The 26,278-nt window shown below is 44.9% G+C and overlaps 1 protein-coding gene across 3 annotated transcripts in view; it reads left to right on the top strand.

Moving 5' to 3' along the window:
- Positions 1 to 26,278, top strand: part of SFMBT2 (Scm like with four mbt domains 2) — a 251,505-nt gene that overhangs the window by 22,370 nt on the left and 202,857 nt on the right. For 2 of the 3 annotated variants that reach the window (XM_050804608.1, XM_050804607.1), the window contains exons 2-4: positions 4,484 to 4,634; positions 16,054 to 16,148; positions 18,858 to 19,098. In XM_050804608.1, coding sequence (XP_050660565.1) covers positions 4,535 to 4,634; positions 16,054 to 16,148; positions 18,858 to 19,098 — 436 coding nt within the window. In that variant the 5' untranslated portion in view covers positions 4,484 to 4,534. The other variant, XM_050804609.1, reaches the window with a different exon arrangement.

The following is a 26,278-nucleotide window of genomic DNA, read 5'->3' as shown; positions in this document are numbered from 1 at the left end:
ATCATCTACTAATTAAAAAACTCCATTGGCTCTTTCTCCTGATTAGGATGAGATCTCTACCTGGGCAGGAATTTTTTGTTTTGTTTTGTTACAGATGCCTTCCCGTGCCTAGAACAGTGCCTGACGTGGAATGGGGGGTCAGTACATACTTGGGGATGAATGGGCATGATACCGCTTGCTCCATAGTCCTGTCTCCCACGCTCTCCCTTGAGTCACCTTAGACTTTTTTCCAAGGGTCTGCCACACTGTTTGCTGCTGGTTCCTCCGTGTTTAATGACTTTCCTACCTGCCTGAGTCTCTGAAGCCTGTGCTTCTCTTTGCTCCTTCGATTCCCTCTCTCTTTTTTTTTTTGAAACAGAGTTGCTCTGTTGCCCAGGCTGGAGTGCAGTGGGAGCCATCTCAACTCACTGCAACCTCTGCCTCAGCCTCCTGAGTAGCTGGGATTACAGGTGCACACGACCATACCCAGCTAATTTTTTTGTGTGTGTGTTTTCAGTAGAGACAGAGTTTTGCCACGTTGGCCAGGCTGGTCTCAAACTCCTGGCCTCAAGTGATCTGCCCGCTTCAGCCTCCCAAAGTGCTGGGATTATAGGTGTGAGCCACCATGCCCAGACCCCTTCAGTTTCCTCTTACCCTCTGGGCATTTCCTCTTGAGCGTCTCCTAATTTTCTGTTCCACTTCAATGCACCCCCCAGCCCACCCAAGCTCGCCTTCCTATCCTTGTTGATATTTGCATCTTGTCCTTCGTGGGATTCCAGGTGCATTCTTGGTGGGCTTGTTGGTGGTTGTGTATGCGGTTGGATGGACAGATTTGCTTTTAGCAGCCACTTGTCCTTGCTGGCATCCACTGGTATTTATATGTCTGTCCCCAGTGCCCAAGGTGGTGTCTGGCATAAGTAAATCAGATGTTCCATTAATACATACACGAGAAAATTGCATGGTATCAGCACTTATCTGTCTGGCATTAGTTTAAAATTGTGTTAGAATTTGGTAAGAGAAGTTTACTATAAGCTCTTGAGGGAAGCTTTTCAGGAGGAATTAATTTGGAATAAAATGATCCATGCCTAGGAGTGTTGGGTGCTCACGGGGCAGCTGACCCTGTGTGGGGTCCCCGCCACTCCCTAGTTTAGTATTATTTCTTTTCATTGCCCCTTCCCCATAATAGGTGCTCAGTTATTAAAAATCGATGGTTTAAGAAAAAATATAAAAGTCATAGCTGCATTATGGGAAATGTGGATAATGGGGGAAAGGGAACTGTGATTGACTGGTTACGGCATGGGTTCTGGAGCCAGCTGTGTGGGTTCAAATCCCAGCTCCACCACTAGCAACTGTGGGATGCTGAGCGAGTTACTTCATCCCTTAGGTTGCTTATCTGTAAGACGGGAACAGTAATATAACTTACATCCTAGAGTTCGTACGAGGATTAAATAAGTGCATGTTTATTAAGTACTTAGTAATCACTGTAAGTGTTGGTAGAATAAAATAATCGTAAATGCACGCTTACCATGCCAACACTTCCATTTCTTCTATTTGGAGGGACAGAAGCTCCTCTTCTTACCAACAGGTTTAGGTTCCCAAGACTGCTGAGAAGTCTGTTCATTTTAAGTTCAAATGACCTAACCAATGACCAGTGGGTACACATACAAATAATAATAATTATTTTTTTTTTGCTCCAACTCCTAGGCTGAAGTGCAGTGGTGTGATCTCAGCTCACTGCAACCTCTGCCTCCTGGGTTCAAGCAATTCTTGTGCCTCAGCCTCCCAAAGAGCTGGGACTACAGGCATGTGCCACCATGCCTTAGAGGCTCCTTTTTGTATTTTTAGTAGAGACGGGTTGCATCACATTGGCCAGGCTGGTTTCAGACACCTGGCCTCAAGTAATCCACTCACCTTGGCCTCCCAAAGCGCTGGGATTGCTCGCCCGGTCCATATACCCAGAATTTTACTTTTTCCCCATCATTAGCTTCTGTCTCTTCTCACTAGGACGCTGTTGTTGCTTTTGCACTTACTGGACAAGATGGAGTTAATTGTGTTCTTTAAACATATCAAAAGTAAGCATACACCCACAAAATACACACACACACACAGCACAGGGAAGCTATCCCTGAACATGAGCCAGGACCCGAGATGGCCAGGCTGAAGTGTGGATGGTGAAACACTGCTCGCTTTTGATTATTTTTTTCCTGGATTGTGGTTTTGCTCTTATCTGTGAAAGTTTGAAATCTGAGAGCTCGTAAGGAGAGGGGCTTTCGTACTGGAATTCCTCCCTGCTTTGGCTCGTTTGGGTGTTCTCTGTGTGCCCTCTCCATGGCTGTACTCCTGTGTCCATAGCTCTAAGCTTCTTGTCGTGGAGCTCTGTGTTTTGTTATGATCGTCATTTTTGGAGCTTCGTCATTTGCCTTCAAGGCCCCTCTCTCCTGGGTACGTTCTGGCATTTTCTCCTCCCTTTTTCTTCCTTGGTTTACCTTTGTTTGCTCCAAGTGTTTCAGTTCCTACATTTTTCCTTCAGTTGCACACCCTTCTGCCCTCCGAATTCCCGGTATTTTCCCTGAGGGATCACTGGAGGGAGAGCTGGGAGAGCCGAGCTTTCCACAGTGGGCCGCCGCCCTCCCCTCTCCAAGCCTGTGCCACCTGTGGCTTCCGGAGTTGGTGATGTTGTGTCTGTTTCTCAGTGACCAAGTGATGCCGTAATCTCATAACCACACTTCCTTACACGGGGCAGGAGTGAGGGGTAGAGGGTGCGCATCTCACCCTTTGTAATATTCCAGTTACCCTCGGGACATTCTCAGTGGACGTTTGGGTATTTGGTTGGATGGACACACTTGATTATCAACAAGTAGTTTGTTGACAGAGTGCCTCAGTGCTTGCTGTCTGCATGCCGGGGCAATCCAGGTGAACTGGGGGTCCTGCTACCCACTGGTTTGTTGACACAGTGCCTCGGCGCTTGTTCTCTGCATGCCGGGCAATCCAGGTGAACTGGAGGTCCTGCTCCCCACTGAAGCTCCAGGTGTAGCGCAGGAGACTTTAGAATGCCCCTGGCAGACAGCCTTTCCTCTGCTGTGTGCAGCCCGTGGGGGTCTCGGTATATTGCCCAGGCTGACCGTGAACTCCTGAGCTCAGATGATCCTCCCGCCTCAGCCTCTCAAGTAGCTGAGAAGACAGGTGCAGGTAGGCTACCCACTGCACCTGACATGAACCTTCAATTTTGACAAAACCTCCAAATGGTTTTTAAAAGATATTTTACCAGTATGTGAGTCACAAAATATCCCATTGGTAGTAGATATAGGTGCGCTATATTCGTTTATTTCTTCATCTCTGCCTGCCTGTTGGCTTATTTAAACTTCTAACTACGTGTGAAATGAAAGAGCACGTTGAATGAATGAGAGAAACACCATGTGGCTGTGGGGGTTTGAAACACCGTGCGGGCAGTGTCTAAGCATCAGAGCCAGGTATGGCTGCTCGTTGGATATGAATACTCCTGGTGTCTCCTGGGCCCTGGCGTAAAGGAGTTGGAGAGCAGGGTTCTGCGGGAACCAGCTCTAATGTGGCTGCTTTTTCCAGCCATCTTATTAGAAGGCAAGTGGGGAATAGCAGTGCTATCATAGGGAAAGCCTTGTCTCCATTTCTACTTTGTGAAAAAGCACATTATTGACAAACATCGATGCTTTAACTGGTTTTGGTAACAGATCATGGGTAACACCTGAGGACTTCTTCCCGAGGCAGGGCACGGCGTGTTGCAGTACCTGCGTGTGGGATGCTGAAGTTGTGTGCGGGGGTGGAGGTTGCTGCTACATAGCTTCAAGGCGGGGGGAGCGTCTTACCCACTGTTGCCATGGTGGATCGAGGACTGAAATGCACGTTTCTGTTGGTGAAAGATGTGTCCGTCTTAGTGGTGATAATGACCTTTAGAACACTGATGGTTTTGCCCTGGTGAGACCTTTATTGTTGACCTTGTTGACCTTGTGTAGAGACGTACTCATTAGTCTTTTTAATTAATTAATTAATTTTTTTGAGATGAAGCCTTGTTCTGTCGCCCAGGCTGGAGTACAGTGGTGTGATCTCAGCTCACTGCAACCCCTGCCTCCCAGGTTCAAGCGATTCTCCTGCCTCAGCCTCCGGAGTAGCTGTAATTGCAGGCGCCTGCCACCACTTCTGACTCATTTTTGTATTTTCAGTAGAGACAAGGTTTCACCATGTTGGCCAGGGTGGTCTCGAACTCCTGACCTTGAGTGATCTGCCCACCTTGGCCTCCCAAAGTTCTGGGATTACAGGCATGAGCCACTGCGCCCAGCCTCAGTGTACCAGAATACTTATTTCTGGTATTTTCTATGATCAACATTACGTTGCATCTTGAAAGTTTTAATGAAATGGTAGCAACACTAATAAGGTTAAGGTTTTTTTAAACAATTTAAAAATAAGTTAATATAATTAATATGATTAAACTGCTCTGATTTTTTTTTTTTTTTTTTCTGATTACTCTTAGGTAATTTTTTCTGCAGGATGAATTAAGAGAAGAGACACTTGCTCATCAGGCATGGAGAGCACTTTGTCAGCTTCCAATATGCAAGACCCTTCATCTTCACCCTTGGAAAAGTGTCTCAGCTCAGCCAATGGAAATGGAGACCTTGATTCTGGTAGGATTTTGTTTTCTAGATTCATCTGGGTTTTTGATGAATTGATCAATATCTTCCTGAAAATATTCAGGAAACAATGGTGCAACATTTCTAGCTCTCACATACTGCCTGGTTCCTGGGATTTGAAGTCCTATTAATAAGGATATAGCAGCTCTAAAATTTGGGTCAAAATTCTTATTTCGAATACTAGACAGAGAGGACTGGGTTATAGTGCAGCAACACATCACTTGAAAATCTCAGTGGTCTGGGTAGGAAATGTCTGTAAATCACTGTTCCATGGAGTCATTGTGCACCTTCCTGCAGGGTTTGTTGTGAGTGAGAAGAGCAGGGTTGGAGGTCTCGGACCGGCAATCACCTGCTCTGGCTCACAAGAGACAAATGCCATTTTTGCTCGGAACCCCTTGACGGGAAGTTAGTTGCATGTTTCTGCTGCAGCAAGGGAGGTTGGGTAAAAGTGCTGGAGAGAGAGACAGGACATCCAGATCTGCCTACGTAGTAGATGCCGATGACACAGCATCTAAGATGTGGAGCACATCTGTCAGAAAAGCATACGATGTGGAAGGAAGTGAGGTCATGCGGATTGGTGGTGAAGTGCATCTCCCTTCCAGAAATCTGAAAAACAGAACAGCTCCCTCCTCTGACTCAAACACAGCCTTCGATTCAAATGTATGTATGTATGTATGTATGTATGTATGTATGTATGTATGTATGTTTGTTTGTTTTGAGACAGGATCTCACCTGTTGCCCAGGCTGGAGTATGGTGGTACAATCATGGCTCACTGCAGCCTTGACCTCCTGGGCTCAAGTGATCCTCCCACCTCAGCCTCCACAAGAGCTGGGACTACAGGTGTGTCCCACTGTGCCTGCTGACTTTTAAATTTTTTGTGGAGATGGGGTCTCACTGTGTTGTCCAGGCTTGTCTTGAACTACTAGGCTCAAGTGATCTTCCTGCCTTGGCCTCCCAAAGTGCTGAGATTATAAGTGTGATTCACCACACCCAGCCTTGATTGGGTTTTAATTATTTAACTAATGAAGTTATAAGCACACAAATGCATCTTTTTCTAAATACTTACACAATAAAGGGTTTATTTAAAAGGATACCTTTTAAAAAAAAAAAAAAAAAAAAAGAGTTGCATTGTTTATACATACCAGCAAATTACTTAAGGACAGTTTAACCCTCTGAATTGTAAACATTAGCTATGGTGAATTCCTGTAAAAAAAATGTGGCTCTTTAAGTCAGCCACTTGACCGTGGTCTGAAGAAGTCACAAAGTTTATCTTCACATTTTGATGAGACTAGTCAATGACAGATTACAGGTTGCTCCATATCATTGAATTTATTAGATTAAGTTTATAAAATTGTATCTTTATATGGAAGAAAACCCGGAAAACCCTGACATGAGTGAAGGCCTTACTGTGTTGAAAGATGTTAGTATCTGTTTCCAAACTGGCTCCTTTGTCCCTCTTTCAGATTTTTCTACACATCAACCAGATGTGAGACAACTTCTCCTACAAATAGAGCTGAATCATTATTCCTCCCTGGAACCATGGAAATTATTTTCTGAGAAGGCATAGTTGTATAGGCTGAAAGTTCATCCTAATTATTCTACTTTATTTAAGTACAGATTTACCTTTTTAAAAAGTCTTTCCTATGTTTGCTGAGTGAAGTTATTTTTCACGTTTTGGAGTTCCTGAGCTTTCAGGGTATTTTTGTAGTATATCATCTGCACACGTCCGATGTCGATTACTGGGTTATTTCTCGTGGTATGTTTTCAAAACTGTTTAAACACCTACTGTGTATTGGCTTTTCATGTGCACACCTTTGCAGTGTATCTCTCTAACTTAAGTAGATTCTGAAACTCATTAATGATCATCTGGTGTGAGGAAAATGATTTGTACGACATTTCGTTAAGGGTGGTTCTAGGGATGGCAGGTGTGAGAGCGAGAATCATTCTATCCTTGGCTGGGGGAGTCCCTGCAGAAAGCCCATGTATACTCATGTCATGATTGGTTCCTTACTCTTGTGTCAGGGATGGCCTGAATCATACAAGATGTTCAGATCTTTAATGGAGAAATACTATTTCTAAATGGCTTTAAATTGTCTTAACATTTTTCAGACATTGGCCCAGATTTTTCTCCACCCCCATGTGGCTAATCTGTCCTTTCGCCTTGGGATTTCTGTATTGTGTGGTGAGGAGAGTTTTAGATGACGATACAGACTCTTTAAAGAGGATACAAATTTAAAGCAGAGTCTAGGACTTTGCAGAGGACAGTGGCTGGATTCACTTGAGAAACTCAAATCTAGTTTTGAGCATTTTGATTCTACAAGTAGTTTTTTTTTTTTCTAAAATCTAGTTTTGAGCATTTAAACTATTAAGTATGATTCTACAAGTAGTTTATTATTACTTTTTCCAACCTGCTAACCCACGAAATATTTCCAGTCCTGGAATCACTTGGTGAGATATTTGGTTCTGGGACCAGCTGAGACAGGCTTGAGGCTGTGCAGAGTCTTTGTGCTGAAGGTCTTCTCCTGGGAAGCGTTTTCAGATGGGATTTACTCATCCCACGTATAGGAGGAGGCAAACCCGGTGTTCTTCAGCTGTTTCTGAATCGACTTGCGATGATAGGTGTATGAGCGTGAGTTCAGACTGTGTGGCAGGCACAGAAAATGTTAAGTTCTTTGCATGTGTTAATTCACCTAATCCTTCAACAGCCCACAGGTATAGCTGCTTTTATTGCCCCAATTTCACAGATGAGGAGACTGGACAACAAGGTGAAGTGACTCGAGCCCTGTGTTAGAAGCAAGATTTAATTTCAGGCATTGTGAGGCTGTGGAGTTGGTGCTCGGAAACCCTGAGGGGCACCTGCCCCTTCAAGTGCACAGAGGAGTCATCAGGAAATCCCGACAGCCTCCTACTCACCCATCCATACACTCACACCCACCCCACAGCCGCACACACACACCCACACTCACACCCGTCCATCCATGCATACACCCACACACACCCACATTCATACCCATCCATCCACCCATCCATCTACTCACACCCACACCCCCACCCCACAGCCACACACACACACCCACACTCACACCCGTCCATCCACACATATACCCACACACCCACATTCATACCCATCCATCCACCCATCCATCCACTCACACCCACACACCCACCCCACAGCCACACACACACACCCACATTCATACCCATCCATCCACTCACACCCACCCCATAGCCATACACACACCCACACCCGTCCATCCACACATACACCCCCACACACCCACATTCATACCCATCCATCCACCCATCCATACACTCACACCCACCCACTCACCCACAGCCGCACACACCCACACTCACACCTGTCCATCCATGCATACACCTCCACACACCCACATTCATACCCATCCATCCACCCATCCATACACTCATACCCACCCCACAGCCATGCACACACCCATACTCACACCCATCCATCCATGCATACACCCACACACACCCACATTCATACCCATCCATCCACCCATCCATACACTCACACCCACCCCACAGCCATGCACACACCCACACCCACACTCACACCCATTCATCCATGCATACACCCACACACACCCACATTCATACCCATCCATCCACCCATCCATAACTCGCACCCACCCCACAGCCATACACACACCCACACTCACACCCATCCATCCACCCATCCACACATACACCCACACACCCACTCTCGCACCCATCATCCACCCATCCACTCACACTCACACCCATCCACATACACATGCACACACACACTCACACCCATCCATCCACCCATCCACACACACACTCCCGCCCATTCACACACACACCCCCATTCACACCCACCCACACACACCCCCCCCACACACACAATTTTGGGGGCATAGACACAACTTAGATTCTTTGTTGTTCTCTCCTACTCTTTCCTCCTGTGCCACCTCCCCTATGTCCCGTGATACATTACTACAGGGGTTTCCAAATCCCGGCCACAGATTGGAACTGGTCCGTGGGCTGTTAGGAACTGGGCAGCACCACAGGAGGTGAGCATGGGGCGAGGGAGCTAAGGTTCATCTGTATTTACAGCTGCTCCCCATTGCTCACATTACTGCCTGAGCTCCACCTCCTGTCAGATAAGCAGCAGCATTAGATTCTCATAGGAACGTGAACCCTATTGTGAACTGCAAATGGGAGGGGTCTAGGTTGTGTGCTCCTTATGAGAATCTAATGCCTGATGATCTGTCACTATCTCCCATCGCCCCCAGATGGGACTATCTAGTTGCAGGAAAACAAGCCCAGGATTCCCACTGATTCTGTATTATGGTGAGTTACAGAATTATTTCATTATATAGTACAATGTAGTAATAGTAGAAATAAAGTGCACAATAGATGTAATGCACGTCAATTGTCACGAAACCATCTTCCCTTCCCCCATGTCTGTGGAAAAATTGTCTTCTACAAAATTGGTGCCTAAGTCCCCGGTGCCAAAAAGATTGGGGGCCACTGTGTTACTGTCTCCCTAACAAGTGACTACACTTGAGTGACTGAAGTTTTTCCTTGAGAAAATTATGGGATCGAGGAAAGGAAAATCGAATGTGCTTGCGTGTTTTCTCGCTCTCTCTCTCTTTTTTTTTTTTTTTTTTTGAGACGGAGTCTTTCTGTTGCCAGGCTAGAGTGCAATTGTGTGATCTCGGCTCACTGCAACCTCCGATTCCTTGGTTCCCTTCTGCCTTAGTCTCCCAAGTAGCTGGGATTACAGGCACGTGCCACCACACCTGGCTAATTTTTGTATTTTTAGTAGAGACGGGTTTTCACCATGTTGGCCAGGATGGTCTCCATCTCCTGACCTCATTATTCACCCGCCTCAGCTTCCCAAAGTGCTGGGATTACAGGTGTGAGCCACCACGCCTGGCCAGATGTTTTCTCTTATGTTTGTTTTTTTGCCACTGTCCACCCCGAGATGTTATGATGCTGTGATTCCTTGCAGTGATGCTCCTGTGAAAGGAAGACTTCAGCTGGCCTCAGTCTCAATACCAGTTTCTTTTTCTTTTTTTTTTTTTTTTGAGACAGAGTCTTGCTCTGTCGCCCAGGCTGGAGTGCAGTGGTGTGATCTCTGCTCACTGCAAGCTCTGCCTCCTGGGTTCACGCCATTCTCCTGCCTCAGCCTCCCGGGTAGCTGGGACTACAGGTGCCCACCACCTCGCCCGGCTAGTTTTTTGTGCTTTTAGTAGAGAAGGGATTTCACCATGTCAGCCAGGATGGTCTCGATCTCCTGACCTCGTGATCCACCCGCCTCAGCCTCCGAAAGTGCTGGGACTACAGGGTGGGGCCGCCTTTTTCTAAGCAAAGCTCAAATCACAGTTGAGATCAATAACTGGCACCAAGTCCTGTAAATGAAATAGGCACAATATAAAATTACTCCTTCTGCTGGGAACACCAAATATGTGATTAGAAAAAGCCCAGGGAGAGGAAATAGCCCAGGATCTGCGGCCTCCCCAGCAGACACCATAGACAGCATCATCCCGGCAGACACCAAGAAGGAAGTGCGCTGAAATTCCAATGCTGGGATTCCAGGCGTCGTCAGTTGCTGTGATAAAAGCAAGCAGAACAATATGCTGACACAGTGTTCAGTAGATTCCTTGACATTATTTTTATAGGCCTGCTACATGAAATTTCCTGGTGAAGTCTGTAGATAAAGCGGTGTTGCACATTTAGACAGAGTGAGCCTCAGAAGAGGGAATGACGCTGAAAACGTGGGCTTGATTCTTCTTCTTGGCATTTGGCATTTGGAATGTATTCACTGGCTCTTCTATTTGGGAAGGAAAGGAGTCAACAGTTTTGTCAGAAAAATTCAAGCCTCACTCTTCACGCTGGGAACTGGTCCTGGGTGACTCAATGGTACTCCCTTTTTTCCCTAACCCTCCTTTGAATAGTTGCGGCCTCCCCTGGCTAGGTGACTTTTATGTTTTTTGTTTTTTGTGCTTTTTTTTTTTTCCTCTAGAATAACTCTGGCCATTGGGTAGTCGGACGAGCCGGGAGGACCTTTGTGCCGTGAGGACTGTCCCTGCCTGTGGGGTGGCTCTGCAATTGTGAGCTCAGATTCCAGGCAGGTGGCCACGGTTCCTTTCTGAGTTGTTCGCACAGATGCTTCTGATGAAGATACTCACGGTGGAACTATTTTCTAAATCTTCTGATAGTATGAAATCACTATCGGTATTTACAGGAAGAAAGACTTCATGTCTTCTTTCTTTCTCTTTCCACATTAAAAAAAAATATCTAGCATCTAAGAAGGTGCTCAGTAAGCATTCACCCGGAATCTGCCAATTCCCAGTTCCTTTATTGGTGTAGTGGGCACAAGCTTTAATATTCAGCCTTGTAAACTTAGCCTTGTTTCAGATTGTAAAATTGTACAAACCCAAGACTTTATGACTTAAACGAAGATGTATGGGCCGTTTGTTTATTCCATTTTTCACTCTAACGTCACTTACACTCCAGCTTCTAGTAAGGTATAGTAAGGTATTCTTTTTATGTTTGTTATGAAATATTCTTGCCTCATCAATAGCTTTCTGTTTTCTAAAACTGGATTGCTGCTAATGAACATGCCTGTTCCCTTTTAAATTGTGAAATTTTCTTAGTAGCTTTTCCTAGTTGGTGTTCATGACATCATGGAGAAATACCGCCCACTGGGTCATTTACAGTGGAGGGAGATTGTCAGAATTTCCTTGATAAAATGTTTATGGGTTTAAGAGGTTTATGAATCAGCTATAAATATTTGCTTTGGCTTTATGAGGCCTCTCCCCATAAACATTTTGTGTGTTTTTCTATGGCTCATTGAAATGTCTTTGGAGAATCAGCTCCTTGGGGCACATCGGCCTGGGGAAGGGTTGGATGTGACACATTTTAAAAGGCTGTATTGTGAATAACCCTACATTTTGTGCTTGACTTTGTTATAATGCACAGTTCAAGTCATCAGTGCTGGGCATGAAGGTTTGAATTTTGTAAAATCCCATTCTGAGTCTGACCTTTGGTTACCTTTTTAAGTGTTTTCTTTAGACCAGCAGAGAGTGACAGAGCTGACTGTTCTACTGGTTCCTGCAGGGGAGACACAGTGGCACCCTCTGACCTCCTGGTTATCTTGACTGAATGAAACCGTGTATGCTGAAGTCTGCAGAACCCATTATATTGGGAAATGTAGTTGTAATGAATTAAAATTGGACGGAAGCATAACTTTTGGTAAAATTCTAATAGCATAGATTAGGATTGTGTGGCGAATAAAGAACTGCAACCAGTGGTCTCAGTGTCGAGGTTGGAATTGGAGGAAGTGATGGAATCATTGAATCTTTGTGGGTAACGTGGTGGGTTCACTAAAGCCTCTCATCCCAGGTGCTGGTGACTGCAGGCAGTTTCCGAGGTTCTGCCTCAATGTGCCTGTTTCCTTTTTTTGTTTTGTTTTGTTTTGTTGAGATGGAGTCTCATTCTGTGACCCAGTCTAGAGTGCAGTGGCACAATCTTGGCTCACTGCAGCCTCCGCCTGCTGGATTCAAGCGATTCTCCTGCCCCAGCCTCCTGAGTAGCTGAGATTATAAGTGTGCGCCACTACGCCTGGCTAATTGGTGTATTTTTAGTAGAGACGGGGTTTCACCATGTTGGCCAGGCTGGTCTCAAACTCCTGACCTCAAGTGATCCACCTGGCTCGCCCTCCCAAAGTGCTGGGATTACAGGGTGAGCCACTGCACCCAGCCTCTATTTGCGTGTTTCTGATGCGCAGGAACGAGTCACCCAGGACAACTTGTTCCCTTTTTCAGCAGCCATCATTCTCGGAGTCCTACGCAGAACCTCGTGCCTCATTCGGCCCAGGACTGAGTTTGATGCTGATGTCTCTTCCCAGGTTCTCTTCTTCTTCCTCACACACATTCTGGGAGCTCAGTCCACTCTTTTCTCCGCAGGTGGCCATGGCTTCCTGTGTCTTCTCTTTTCCTGCTTTTTTGGCTGTAGACCGTTTCAGGGTTCACCAACATGGAGAGACAGACTCATCACTTTAAAACCCCCCTAGGGTTCTGCAGAAGACATGAATGGTGGTGGTGGTGGTTTCTGGTGCATGACACAGGTGGGAGAAGGAGGGGGAAAGTACTTCATAAGAGCTCCAGCTTTGGACTCCTGACCCTGAGGCTGGACAACAGTGACTCAGGGTGATGCCCTGTGCTTTCTGAGCTCTCAAGATTGCCCCTGTGAGTATGCATCCATTATGATTCTTGGGAGGATTATGAGGAGATACCTGTAAACCACTGTTTCAGTCTGTTTTGCGTTCCTATAACAGAATATCTGAGTCTGTATAATTTATAAAGAAAAGGTTTATTCAACTCCCGATTCTGGTGGCTGCCAGGTCTAAGACGGGCAGCTGCATCTGGTGAGGGCCTCAGGCTGTTTCTGCTCTTGGCAGAAAGAGGAAGGGGAGCAGGTGTGTACAGAGAGATCACATGGAGAGAGGAAGCAAGAGAGAAACCAAGGAAGCCAGGCTCTTAACACCCACTCTTGAGGGAACTCATCCATTCCTTGGAGAGCCAGAACTCACCCCTGAGGGAGGGCATTAACCTATTCATGAGGGATCTGCCCCCAGGACCCAGACACTCCCTGCTAGACCTCAGCTCCCAGCACTGCCACATTGGGAATCAGATTGCAACATGACTTTTGGTGGGGACAGAGCACATTCAAACCGTAGCAAGCCTTGTAGCAGAGAGGTGACACTCGAACACAGCACAGCTCTTAGGATGTTCCCAGGAGGGTGGTGGCTGCTTTGTAGATCTGGAAGTTGCTGACACAGGCTAGGGCAGGCAGGGGCTGCAGGAGGGTCTGGTTCAAGCTGAGGCCAGACAAGGAGGATGGAAAGAAGCTCTGGACTTTGTCTGCAGCAGGCTTACTGTCCTTAGATACTGCATCAGGACGTTGGGGCAGATCAATAGTGCTGAGCGTCTGACTAGCGCATCGGAAATCTAATTCGGTAAGAGGTGCCCAGTGCCGTTCGGAGGCAGAGGATTGTCAGCAGAGCCACCAGATGCCACTCTGAAGTGTTTTCCGGAAGATGACTGCTTTCTCTCTCGTTCATTTCACTGTGTCTGTGAAGCTCTAAGCTTCTTGGTGTCATCCATTCTTCACTGGAGGCTGTGGGACCCGTTGACTTTTTTTTTTTTTTTTTTTTTTTTTAACAGGAAGCACATTTCTGCCTGAGGGGCTTCAATCCCTGGGTGGGACCGAATGTTAGAGCGCCACCAAGAAAAGATTTTCTCTCCTGGTGGCTTTTCCTTTTTCCTTTTTGAATGTTTGACTTACAAGTCACTTTATTGAAGCAAAAGTTGAGGAGGCCATTCTACGCAACTTGGGCTTAGAAAGCAAAATTTAAAATAGCCTTTCAATTCAGCCTCTCCTGACTTTACAAAAATGATCCTCTTCCCTCAATTTCTAAGAGTACACAAAGTATTAAGAGAGACTTAGTTTTCCTACTTATACTTTAAAAATTTCAAGAAGGCCAGGCACGGTGGCTCACGCCTGTAATCCCAGCACTTTGGGAGGCTGAGGAGGGAGGATCACCTGAGGTCGGGAATTCGAGACCAGTCAGCTCAAGATGGCGAAACCCCGTCTCTACTAAAACTACAAAAATTAGCTGAGTGTGATGGCGCAAGCCTGTAATTCCAGCTACTTGGGAGGCTGAGGCAGGAGAATCTCTTGAACCTGGGGGCGGAGGTTGCAGTGAGCTGAGATCGTGCCACTGCACTCCAGCCTGGATGACAGAGCAAGACTCCGTCTCAATAAATACATACATACATACATACATACATAAATATATAAAAAATAAACATTTCAAGTAGACAAAAAGTAGTGATAGTCTCTAAAAGAAGGCATTCTTATTTGACCCCATTTTCCCTGGCCCATCTGATAGGATTGGATATCCGTTTTGCACAAGCCACAAGATGGAAAGCAGTATTTACTCTTGGCCGTTGACATAGGCTTTTGTTTCTAGAAGATAAATGGGTCGGACATCAGCATCCATTGGACATTATTGCAGGAAGATAATCTAAACTTTTGAAACTCTTGTGTGCATTTTGGACAGCTCTTTTCTGTTGTATGTTCTTATGACCTTGCCAATTGGTTCAAATAATGTTTATGGCTTATTATTTCCATTTAAAATGATGCAGTCACATTTATGCTCTGTGCGTGTTAAAATGTGTTATTTGATGCTTTTTGACTATACAAGTTTTATCTTATATGTAGCCTTAAATGTTTGGGGAATTGCTTGATTTCCTTCAAGCTGGGTGTGTGGGTTTGTGAAATTCAAATAGTTATGATTTTGGCCAGGTGTGGTGGCTCATGTCTGTAATCCCACCACTTTGGAGGCCGAGGCAGGTGGATCACCTGAGGTCAGGAGTTTGAGTCCAGCCTGGCTAACATGTAGTGAAACCCTACCTCTACTAAAACATACAAAAATTAGTTGGGTGTAGTGGTGCATGCCTTTAGTCCCAGCTACTTGGGAAGCTGAGGCAGGAGAGTTGCTTGAACCCAGGAGGTGGAGGTTATAGTGAGCCGAGATTGCACCACTGCACTCCAGCCTAGGTGACAGAGCAAGATTCTGTCTCTCAAAAAGACAAAACAAAAAACAAACAAAGAAAACCCACAAATAGTTATGATTTTGAGAGCCATGTTGTGCATTTGATTGTATTTCTCTTTATTCCTTGTGATTGGAGAAACGCACGCTCTGTTGGTTTCTCCAGAGTGTCAGGCCCCAGCAGCTCTGTCCCAGCAGTAGGCAGGAGTTGGGAGCCCTGGACTGGCCAGGCATCGGGGGTGTGGGGCAGCTGGTTGGTTTGTCTTGTTGACTGGCTGGATGGCCCCACACACTCGAGCAATTCTTTTGGGCCTCATTTGCTCTTTTTCCCCTTAAAATGATGCCAGAGTCAGTGCTTTATCTTTATAACAATTAGTGCCGTTCTCCGTATACGTCATAGCCTACATCACAGCCCTTAGTCAGTGCACGATGGGTTCCTTTGTCTTGTCCTCCAACCTCCCTGCAGACTGGGGTGTCTACTGCAGCTGATTTCGAGCTAATACACGAACATGTAGCAAATATGCATTGGAACACGTCTCATGTTATTTACCCCAGAGAACCCAGTGTTACTCTTGATTTCATCAGTGCAGTGTCAAAGCGGAATGTCCCATGTTTTGCTTTCTTTAGTCCACACCTCTAAAATCAGCAGAATGAAGCTTTGCAAAAAATTCTGCAATATCCTTCTAAATTGTGGAATTAGCTTGCGTCTTGCATGAAGGATTTTCTGGTCTCAGTTGCAGACCAGCACCTTTCTGTTCTCCACTCCAGTATTGATATTCTGCTCTTTTGTTTTTCAACAGAAGAAGGCTCAAGCTTGGAGGAAACTGGCTTTAACTGGGGAGAATATTTGGAAGAGACCGGAGCAAGTGCCGCTCCCCACACATCATTCAAACACGTATGTAAAGCAGCACGCGTCCTCTGTGTTTAGAAAGTGGGACGGGAAGGAACCTACAGGCAGAAGCCGGAGACCCCAATGGAAGAAGGGCAGTGGAAACAGGGAAATTCGTGGCCAGGCATGGCGGCTCACACCTGTAATCCCAGCACTTTGGGAGCCTGAGGCTGAGGCTGGCAGATCATTTGAGTTGAGGAATTTGAGACCAGCCTGGGCCACAAACAGGCAAAATCCCATCCCTACAAAAAATATAAAAATTAGCTGGGTGTGGTGGCACACGCCTGTAGTCCCAGCTACTTGGGGGGCTGAGGTGGGAGGGTCCTTTGAGCCCAGGAGGTGGAGATTGCAGTGAGCCAAGGTTGCGCCACTGCACTCCAGCCTGGGTGACAGAGTGAAACCCTGTCTCAAACAAAAAGGAAAGAGGGAATTCAGCCAAGATTTTTTAGGAAGAAGGAGGAGACTTGGAAGTTAGCTTGGTTTCCCCGGATAGCTCCAGGGAATATAGACCACAGGTAAGGTCAGCTTGAGTAAGTAAAGAGCCAGAAAACTAAACCAGTAGGTATAATGTATTCTTAGTCGGTGTAATGGCTTTATGTTTTCAGCTTCAATTAATATTTTGATTTTGAAAAAGCTCATAAAAAATTTCCAGCCGTTTATTGGCAGATGAGTCAGATTAGAGGAACTAACCATAAATATGATGAAAACATTTGGATCCAACCAAGAAAAAAAAACATTCTCATTAATAATATTTCTTTGAATAATGCAAATAGCATGCCCAGTACTGGGCAAGTCCCAGAAAATTTTTAAAAAGTGAGTTTTCATCAGGTTTTTGCTTTGGTGTAAGATATTGGCAATATGTAATATCATTAGCAGGGAAAAAAAGACTAACTCACCTGGGTCCTAAGAAGTTTGGTCCTGGAAGTTTAGTCTTTAATTGTTGTTTTAATACAAATAGAAACAGAGATTTAACTGAGAAACATTTTTTACTTTGTCCATGCAGGACAAAGATTCAGCCTGAGTTTCATCAACAAATTGGGGCACTTTTCTTAACCTGTTCTTCCTTTTGGCTCCTTGGCTGAATGAGGAAGCCAGAACTTGTGATTCCTTATTTTTATTTATTTATTTTCTGTGAGCCGGGTCTCGCCACGTTGCCCAGGTTGGCCTCGAACTCCTGGGCTCAAGCAATCCTCCTACCCCAGCCTCTTAAGTAGCTGAGATTATAGGCATGCACCACCATGCCCGATGTGATTCCTTCTTTTAATACAACATTTTATTCTTTTTGGAGGTGCAGCGTTCTCTCCAAAAGAAATTTAAGATTTTTATTAAATTTCCGTGACCCTGAAAAGGTAGATCGTGTTTCCATTTCTCTTTATACTCTTTATGCTATGTTTACTAGTTTATTTTGAATGTGATTGTGGCTGTGTAGTGAAACCAAGAGCTAAATATTAAAACATAGCAAAGCTTTCAAGCATACAATGTGGTTATGGTCCCGCAAAAGCCATTGTAACATTTACATCTTAAGATGCTGAGATGATTTGGCAGTTGCCTTAGGCAGGTTAGGAAAGAAACATTGATCACAACTTTTTCCTTCCTTTCTGTACTAAGAAGTTATCAAGTTCTTTCTGTATGGAGTCACTCCCATTTTCCTTGATTCAGTCAATCCTCCCACCTCCCTTTTAATCACAGGATAGTGTCCTGGGGGGCGGAGCTGGAGGTTGTCCTTCAGGATGCAGAAGCTCCCAGGTCTATATGCCAGGTTTAAAGGAAGAGTAGCCTCAGACTCACATAAGTGTGATTGATAATTCTGTCATCTCCTTTAAGCAGTGGCCACTTATGGACAGCGGATATGTCAGCTTTGCAGTGTTAAGACCCACCAGGCTGGAAAGCTTTTTCTGGGAGTGAGGGCTGGTAGATATCAATAGACTGTAACCCTTAATTAAAAAACAAATCCAGGCCGGGCGCGGTGGCTCACGCCTGTAATCCCAGCACTTTGGGAGGCCGAGACGGGCCGATCACGAGGTCAGGAGATCGAGACCATCCTGGCTAACGTGGTGAAACCCCGTCTCTACTAAAAAAATACAAAAAACTAGCCGGGCGAAGTGGCGGCGCCTGTAGTCCCAGCTACTCGGGAGGCTGAGGCGGGAGAATGGCGGGAACCCGGGAGGCGGAGCTTGCAGTGAGCTGAGATCTGGCCACTGCACTCCAGCCTGGGCGACAGAGCGAGACTCCGTCTCAAAAAAAAAAAAAACGAAAAAAAAATCCATTTTCTAGGGCCGTGTTGTTCATGGAATAGCCACTATCATGTGGTCCTTGTGAGCCCGTGAAAAGCGTGTAGTCCACATTCAGATGTGCTCTGAGTGTAGAATACACACCAGGTTTTGGAGGCTTTATTTAAAAAGAAGAAAGTTGGTCGTTTCATTAATGTTTTTTATATTGATTACATGTCGAGGTGATAATATTTTGGATATATTGGGTTAAAATATATTGTTAGAATTAAATTTATTCCTTTTTTTTCTTAAAGTGGCTGGCTGCAGATGTAAAGTTTAGCATTACATTTGTGGCTTCCATAGTATATTACTTAGATAAATACATGCCCGTTTTAGAGCACCAGGAGTATTGTTTGTAAGTGCCATGGTTTTAGTGGTTTTTGCCATCTTCTGGATGTATGTGTCTAGGGTAGTAATGGGTTTTCTCTATTTCTGATTCCTTAAGGTTGAAATCAGCATTCAGAGCAACTTCCAGCCAGGAATGAAATTGGAAGTGGCCAATAAGAACAACCCGGACACGTACTGGGTGGCCACGATCATTACCACGTGTGGGCAGCTGCTGCTTCTGCGCTACTGCGGTTACGGGGAGGACCGCAGGGCCGACTTCTGGTGTGACGTAGTCATAGCGGATTTGCACCCCGTGGGGTGGTGCACGCAGAACAACAAGGTGTTGATGCCCCCGGACGGTGAGCCCCCGTTTCAAAGGCTTCGATTTACAAGCCGCCATCCTTCACGATGCCTGTAGTTTGCAAGGAGCAGAGAGAACCTTGCCCAGAATCCTTAACGGTCTTAGTGCAAAGGTCTCACAGTTCTTTCGGAGTTGTTTCTCGGGCTTCCTTAGCTGGAGGGAGATGGGTGCATATTCAGATGTCAGAGCTGGTGCTGACAATGGAGCCAGCCTTGGCTTTTAGGAACTGAAAGTGTGCCTAATCCTTAAATTACTTTTGGAGGGTAAGAAAGGAAGGCAGAGAGGACATCAGGAATTGAGGTCTTGTGTTCTGCGATTGGCCATGTTGCTTTTCTTCTGCTTTAGCAAGTCGACATTTTGAACAGTAACATGGAGCGTCTTAAGCAGGCTTCTCTAATCACTTTTCATCTGTCTTCTTGGGAGGCTGTCAGGGTGTCAAGCTTTCAGAAAACCACACAGATGAGAGAAATGACATTGGTCTCAAGGGAATGGTCAAAACCCATATAGATATGATCAATTTAGTTGCTATAAAGCCACTGTTCTCTATGGGGGCAGTTTTACCCCCCAGAGGACACCTGGCAATGTCTGGAGGCATTTTTGGTCAGGGCTATGGGAGTTGCTACTACCATTTAGTGGGGAGAGGCCAGCGATGATGCTAAACCCCCACAGTGCACAGACAGCCCCATAACTAATAATTACCAGGCTCAGCCTGCCAGCAGTGCTGAGGGGGAGAGAGCCTGCTGGAAAAGAATGGGCTGGACGTGATAAATGCATCGAAGGAATTCGTCTGATCCCGTAAGTGAGAAAACTGAGGACAGCCAAGTACGTGAATCTCAACACACCACTCTCTGTTTTATTGTATGATAATGGCAGCAGTGATACTTGCAGGCTCTTGATGCCACCTTGCAAATGTGTGTGGTGTCCTCTTCGTAGCTAGCTGCCTGTTTTCATCTTGAAGTGACGTGTAAACTTGGAGAGGTGAAATCCCCAGGTTCATTCTGTCCGTGGTATTAGCAGTTGCCTTACTTAGCCTTTCGCAGTATTGGAGCTTTATCTTTTTTTTTTTTTTTTTTGGTTATGATATATTGTTTTTCTGATTATTGGGAATAGCCTGTGGTTTTTAACTACCCTTTGTTATGTGTAATTGATAGTCTGCTAGGAAGGGGGTCATAAAATGGCTGAAGTTAAGAGTTGCATTTATGCGACGTTTGTCAGGATCGAACCCACTGCCATGGCGTTAGCTGATATTTTGACTCTTTATTGTCTCTGAAGAAAGAGAAAAAGGTTGTTCTTTCTTTCCTTCCTGCATTGGGTCTTTGCACCCGCTCTTTCCTATGCCGAGAACCTCCTTCCTTTCTGTGTCCTCCTCCTCCTCCAGCTGTCAGCATAGCTCCCTCTTCCTCCTGCACCAAGGCTGACACTGTCCGTGCTCACAGGCCAGGTCATACCCTATCTGCACCACGTGGCTGCCTGCACCTTCAGTGTGCATCACGGTTGCAGTTGTACTGTCTTTTCTTTTTTGTTTTTCAATATCTAATTTACATGCCATAAAATTCACCACTTTAAAGTGTACAGTTCAGTGATTGTTTCACAAGGTCATGCAACCATTATTACTATCTAATTCCAGAACGTTTTTTATCCCCTCCAAAGTCACTCCCCATTCTCCCCCTCCCCAGAAAACCCCTGGCAATCACTAATGTACTTTCTCTTTCTGTAGATATTCCTATTCTGGGCATTTTACATGCATGGAAGCCTATGCTGTGTCACCTTTTGTGTTTGGCTTATTCTCCTAAGCATAGTGTCCCCAGGGCTCATCCCCATGGTAGCTCGTGTCAGAATTTCCTTCCTTTTTAAGGCTGAATCATATTCTATCATATTCTCTGGCATGGATCGATCACATTTTGTTCTCGTTTCGTCAGTGGGTGGACATTTAGATGCAGCTGTACTTCCACTTGGGTGGTTCTTTGAACGGAGTACACTTTATCCCCTTAAGACAGTAAGCCACATGGTGTGAACCCGCTTATCTGCGTACAGCAGCTCTAGCACGTGCTGCCTGTGCTTCAGGAATTCTCAGTAAAGGTTCACGGAGTAATTGAGTGATGTACTGAAGAAGGTGAAAGTGCTGCTCACATGGTAGTCAGAAATAGCAAGGAAAAGAATAGTCGTTGTTACAAAGGTCGGAAGCACATGCGCTCTCCTTCACCTTTCCTCCCTGAGCTGCCAGTAGAGCCGTGTGCACCTTCTCTCTGGACGTGCGAGCCTGGATTTCCAGCCTCTCTATTCAGGTGAGTGCTGGAGAATGGCTGTTACTAAGTCAGGTTTTATTTTTAGTTCCCACTCCAGCTCTGCGTAAGCAAATCGTAGGGTCAGGAGGCACACCCTGGGAGGCACAGTGCATGCTCATGCTTTTGGTCATGTCTGATTCACTCAGCCCCAGACCCAGCCTAAACGGGTCCTGAGTGACACTGTTAGATCTGCCTTTGAATTAAAACCGCCACTCAGATGAGAAGCTGTGGTGTGACGTTTGATTAATTTACCTATGATTTCTGATCCGTCGTGAAATAAATCAGCCTTGATGGATGAATTGTACTAATGGAATATTGAGGAAATACCAGGTCTAGTTAGAGATTTAGAGACCTTCCCCCATCCCCAACTCTGCATGCAGGTGCCACACGTTTATGCCACCGCACACTCGGGGGGGTGCATTCATGCTGGGGGCCAGGTACATGCTTGGGGGCACCAAGAGAAGGGCACACAGAGGGGGCACATAGAGTGGGTGGGAGCCTCAGGCCCCATCCTTGTTGCCAACGGTTTTACCATCACATTCATGACTCACTCTTCAAGTTTGACACTTGAGTCTTGAAAGGCCCTTGGAAAGGATGTAAGATGATTTCACTTTGTAATAGCTTCTCTAGTGAACGGTTTTAGAGACAAGTTCTGGGGTCTTGAATCTGAATACTCTAAGAGCTAATGGGTTCATTTGGTAAAAATGTATGCTGTTGCTTGAGAAAGAGGGCAGACTTTATTAATCAATTCTTCCTTCTCCCTCAGAAGACAAATGTGACAGCAGTCACATTCTTGGAAACACCATCAAATTTGTATCCTACTGACTTTGTGCTATTAGACAAGACACAGCCACACTTAAAATGACAAGTTCAAAAAGAAAAATGAGAAAACCCTGGAAAAAGGGAAACCGTGAATGTGATGGAAATATTTAAAGTCTATTCATTTGTTAACAACTTATGCTAATTTGAGGAATTCTTCAGTGATTTTTTTAAAGAACTCAAAAAAATTTAGTGAATAATCAATATGACTTGGAGATCTTTAGTATGGAGAGCAGAGTCAGGAAATAGCAGGTTCATGGGGCAAGAGATTTTATTGATTGCTGTAGGACAGAATAATTATTGCTTTGTAGCCAGAGGCGGCAGTTGTTCCGGAGGGAATAGTAGAATCTATTTTTTGAACAAGGATTCTTGTTCTTGTGTTTTTTTTTTCTGTCTTAGAGAGCTGATACCATTGTAAATTCTGCAACTGTACCTGGTCGATCTTTGCTGTGGTTAAACTTGAAAGGCACTGCAGAATATCAACAGGAGTTATAGCAATCCGGGGTGCATAATGTTTCTGTTTGGGAGGCTTCTTGGTGAGAGGGAGATTTTCTTACTGATTCCAGGAGTCAGAGTGGTAGAAAGGGAAGGGGCCCGTGGTTGCAACCCAAGATCTGAGTTCCTATCTCGCCTTTGCCATTAACTTAGCTCCATGGGTGAGTCCCCTTCTTGGGGTTCTCATCTTTTCGGGAGGGGTGTTTTAGTCTGTTCTCACACTGCTGATAAAGACATAGCTGAGACTGGTAATTTATAAAGAAAAAGAGGTTTAAGCAGGGCGCGGTGGCTCACGCCTGTAATCCCAGCACTTTGGGAGGCCAAGGCAGGCGGATCGCGAGGTCAGGTGTTCGAGACAAGCCTGGCCAACATGGTGAAATTCCGTCTCTACTAAAAATACAAAAATTAGCTGGGCATGATGGTGTGTGCCTGTAATTCCAGCTACTCAGGAGGCTGAGGCAGGAGAATCTTTCGAACCTGGGAGGCAAAGGTTGCAGTGAGCTGAGATTGCGCCGCTGCACTCCAGCCTGGGCGACAGGGCGAGACTCCATCTAAAAAAAAAAAAAAAAGAAAAGAAAAAGAAGTTTAATGGATTCACAGTTCCACATGGCTGGGGAGGCCTCACAGTCATGGTAGAAGGCAAATTAGAAATGAGGAGCAAAGGCACGTCTTACATGGTGGCAGGCAAGAGGGCTTGTACAGGGGAACTTCCCTGTATAAAACCATCAGATCTCGTGAGACTTATTCAGTATCATGAGAGTAGCACAGGAAAACCTGCTCCTATGATTCCGTTACCTCCCACTGGGTCCCTCCCACAACATGTGGGGATTATGGGAGCTGCAAATCAAGATGAGATTTGGGTGGGGACACAGCCAAACCATATCAAGGAGGTTGTGGTATAGAATCTCTAAAGAGCTTTCCAGTCGGAAATGCCTGGGTTTGTGATCCTTGTGAAGGAAGAAAGGAAGGAGGGTTTGGGTGCTAGTTTTCCTATATAATGCACGATGAATGGAGTTTTTTTTTGGAGTTAAGATCCATGGACGTCTAGCCTAGGAATCTGTCCAAAGCATGGACATCAAGTTTCTGAATTACTGTTGGAGGTGAGGACAGTTTAACAGATTGGGAGACACTGTCATTAGGTCAGCAAGTTATGGCGTGTGCCTGGGTAGAATTTTCCCCCACAAAGAATTGTAGGCCCGAGTTCCCCATTGGAACCAGAGAACTGAGAGTCATTAGTCCTTAGCTGAGTAATCAGCAGAATCTGAGTCAAGTCAGTTGGTTGTGGATAATAGCCTGGGAGTGTTTGCGAATTTTGTCCTTGTTTCATGGGAGGAGGGAGAGAATACCTTTCTTTGTCAGACGGAGGTTGCAGAGCTCCAGATCTTCGAGGACACTTTGGGATTCTCCAAAGTAGTTTTCTAGTACCTGGAGTCACTGCATTGAAAAACAGTGGTTTTATTATCTTAGATGATAGTTTTACAGAGCACCTAGGACCCTGTGCAGTCCCATGTTTTCCTGCATTGCTATTTTAAATTAATATAAGCTGTGAATTAATGCAAGCCTTCATTAGTCTGTGAAATGGTCCAAGGAAGGAGAAACAGCATGGCGGCAGCTCCAGGAGATGTCATCACCGGGGGATTCCCATCAGCAGGCAGAGCTCCATTAATAAACTCGCGTTTAGAGACCCAGGCTCCATGGCCAATTGGCCGTTCAGGGAGCAGTGTTCCTGCTTGTGAGCTAATCGGGGCTAATCTTTCATATTAAAAGTATTAAGGAACATACTACATTAAAGCGTCACTCAGTGCTACGGAGGATTATGGCTCTTATTAGTGGAGCAAAATGTAAAACGTTTTGGTTTAGTAAATCCGTAAGACTTGATTTATTCATAAGCACACGCGATGCTCGCAAAGGGCAGCTGCCAAATAATTATTGTTTATGGTGAGAATATATGGAAATCATTTAATCCAGTGACGACTTCATTGTTATTTATTGAAAAGCAGCGACATTACCTCTTAATGTGTGGGACCGGGAAGCTTTGGAGATTTAGTCGATGCCTGCCGAGCCCTGAAAAGGATGCTTGTGGAAGATTGCAGGTAAGTATGTGGGATGATGCGGCTCCAAATAACACCCCTTGGCTTGTAAATGGAGATGTATTTATGAGTGCTTTCTACCGTTACAATAAAAGTATTGGAATTATAGTGCCTTAGGAGTCATGCCACTAATTTTTATTTTCCCTGTTATTAAAATTTCTGTCGTTTGAATTGCGTACTCTGCAACCTTGCCAGAATGACTCAATTTACCATTCAAACTTAAATCAAAATTAGTGGAGTTAGTTAATATACAACTCATTTGAATAAAGGAATGTTTATTCATGAAGTGTGAGGAGAAAGTGTGAAGATGGCCTTATGTTTATGTGGGCAGCTCCTGCCAAGTTTTAAAGCCTGGTTATAGGACTGTTTTTGGGAATTGCCATTTTTACTATAGTTGATTGTAGAGGACAAGATGCTGGCAGGTGGCACATGGCACAGGAAAGTGACCAGACAGCAGGACTTAACCGGCTGCGACATGGCTCAACTATGGACTCCGAGAAGTAGAATTAGGCTATGTTTTCATGAGACTGACCATTTTAAAAATTTACATTTTATAATGTCAATGACATTTTAGTAATATTAAGGCAACTTAATCACATCGTTTTCTTTGGCTATCTGACATTGTAACTGGAGTTTCACTTGTTTATCAATAAGAAAATTTAGTACATATGCTAAAAACTCAAAGAGCAAAATGAATCCTAACTGGGCACCCAGGGTTGAGGCAAGCAGAGAGACCCTCATTAAATATTAGATAGCTCAGTATAAAGAGAGCAGAACACATTGGTATAAGAAAGGGTAGGATTATTTGACAAGTATGTCTGTAAATAAACCAAAAGTCATAGATACTTTATTTAAAAATATTTAAATATTCTAAACTTTTTAAATAAATATTTTAAAAAATGAGCTAGTATTGTATTGTCAAAAAGCCATTTTTGATGATGGTGTGTGAAAGAAGGAACATTCAGAGAGGAAACAAAGTAACCCTTTCTCCGAAGGCACCGAATAGACCTTCTACAATAATTCCCATGGTTTTGAATTCTATCTGATCAAGTAGAGAGTCTGTGAACACATTCATCATGGTGTAGACCAGGATGGGCTTGGCCTGTAGATGTGTGTGACAGAGAGAGTAGGTATGTGTGTGTGTGTAACTGTTGGTGCAAACAGTATTTAATTTTAATTTCTGCCATTTACACATCACATCATGAAAGAGTCCTCCTATGAATCAAAACCCTTCATATAGGTAATGGTGAATAACTTTGTGTATGAGTAAAAAATGAATAGTTTTTTTTTTTTCCCCCAGAAATCCCTATTCGGTGCTTGTATTTGTTTTTCACTGCTCACAAGATGCCACCTACTCTCTTTTTTATTTTTTATTTTAATTTTTTTGAGGCAGGGTCTCACTCTGTCACCCAGTCTGGAGCGCAGTGGCCTCATTTTGGCTCACTGCAACCTCTGCCTCCCGGGGTCAAGCTATCCTCCTACCTCAGCC

Source organism: Macaca thibetana, chromosome 9 (assembly GCF_024542745.1).
Source record: "Macaca thibetana thibetana isolate TM-01 chromosome 9, ASM2454274v1, whole genome shotgun sequence".
Classification (NCBI taxonomy): domain Eukaryota; kingdom Metazoa; phylum Chordata; class Mammalia; order Primates; family Cercopithecidae; genus Macaca; species Macaca thibetana.
This window is presented reverse-complemented; position numbering and strand designations above follow the sequence as displayed.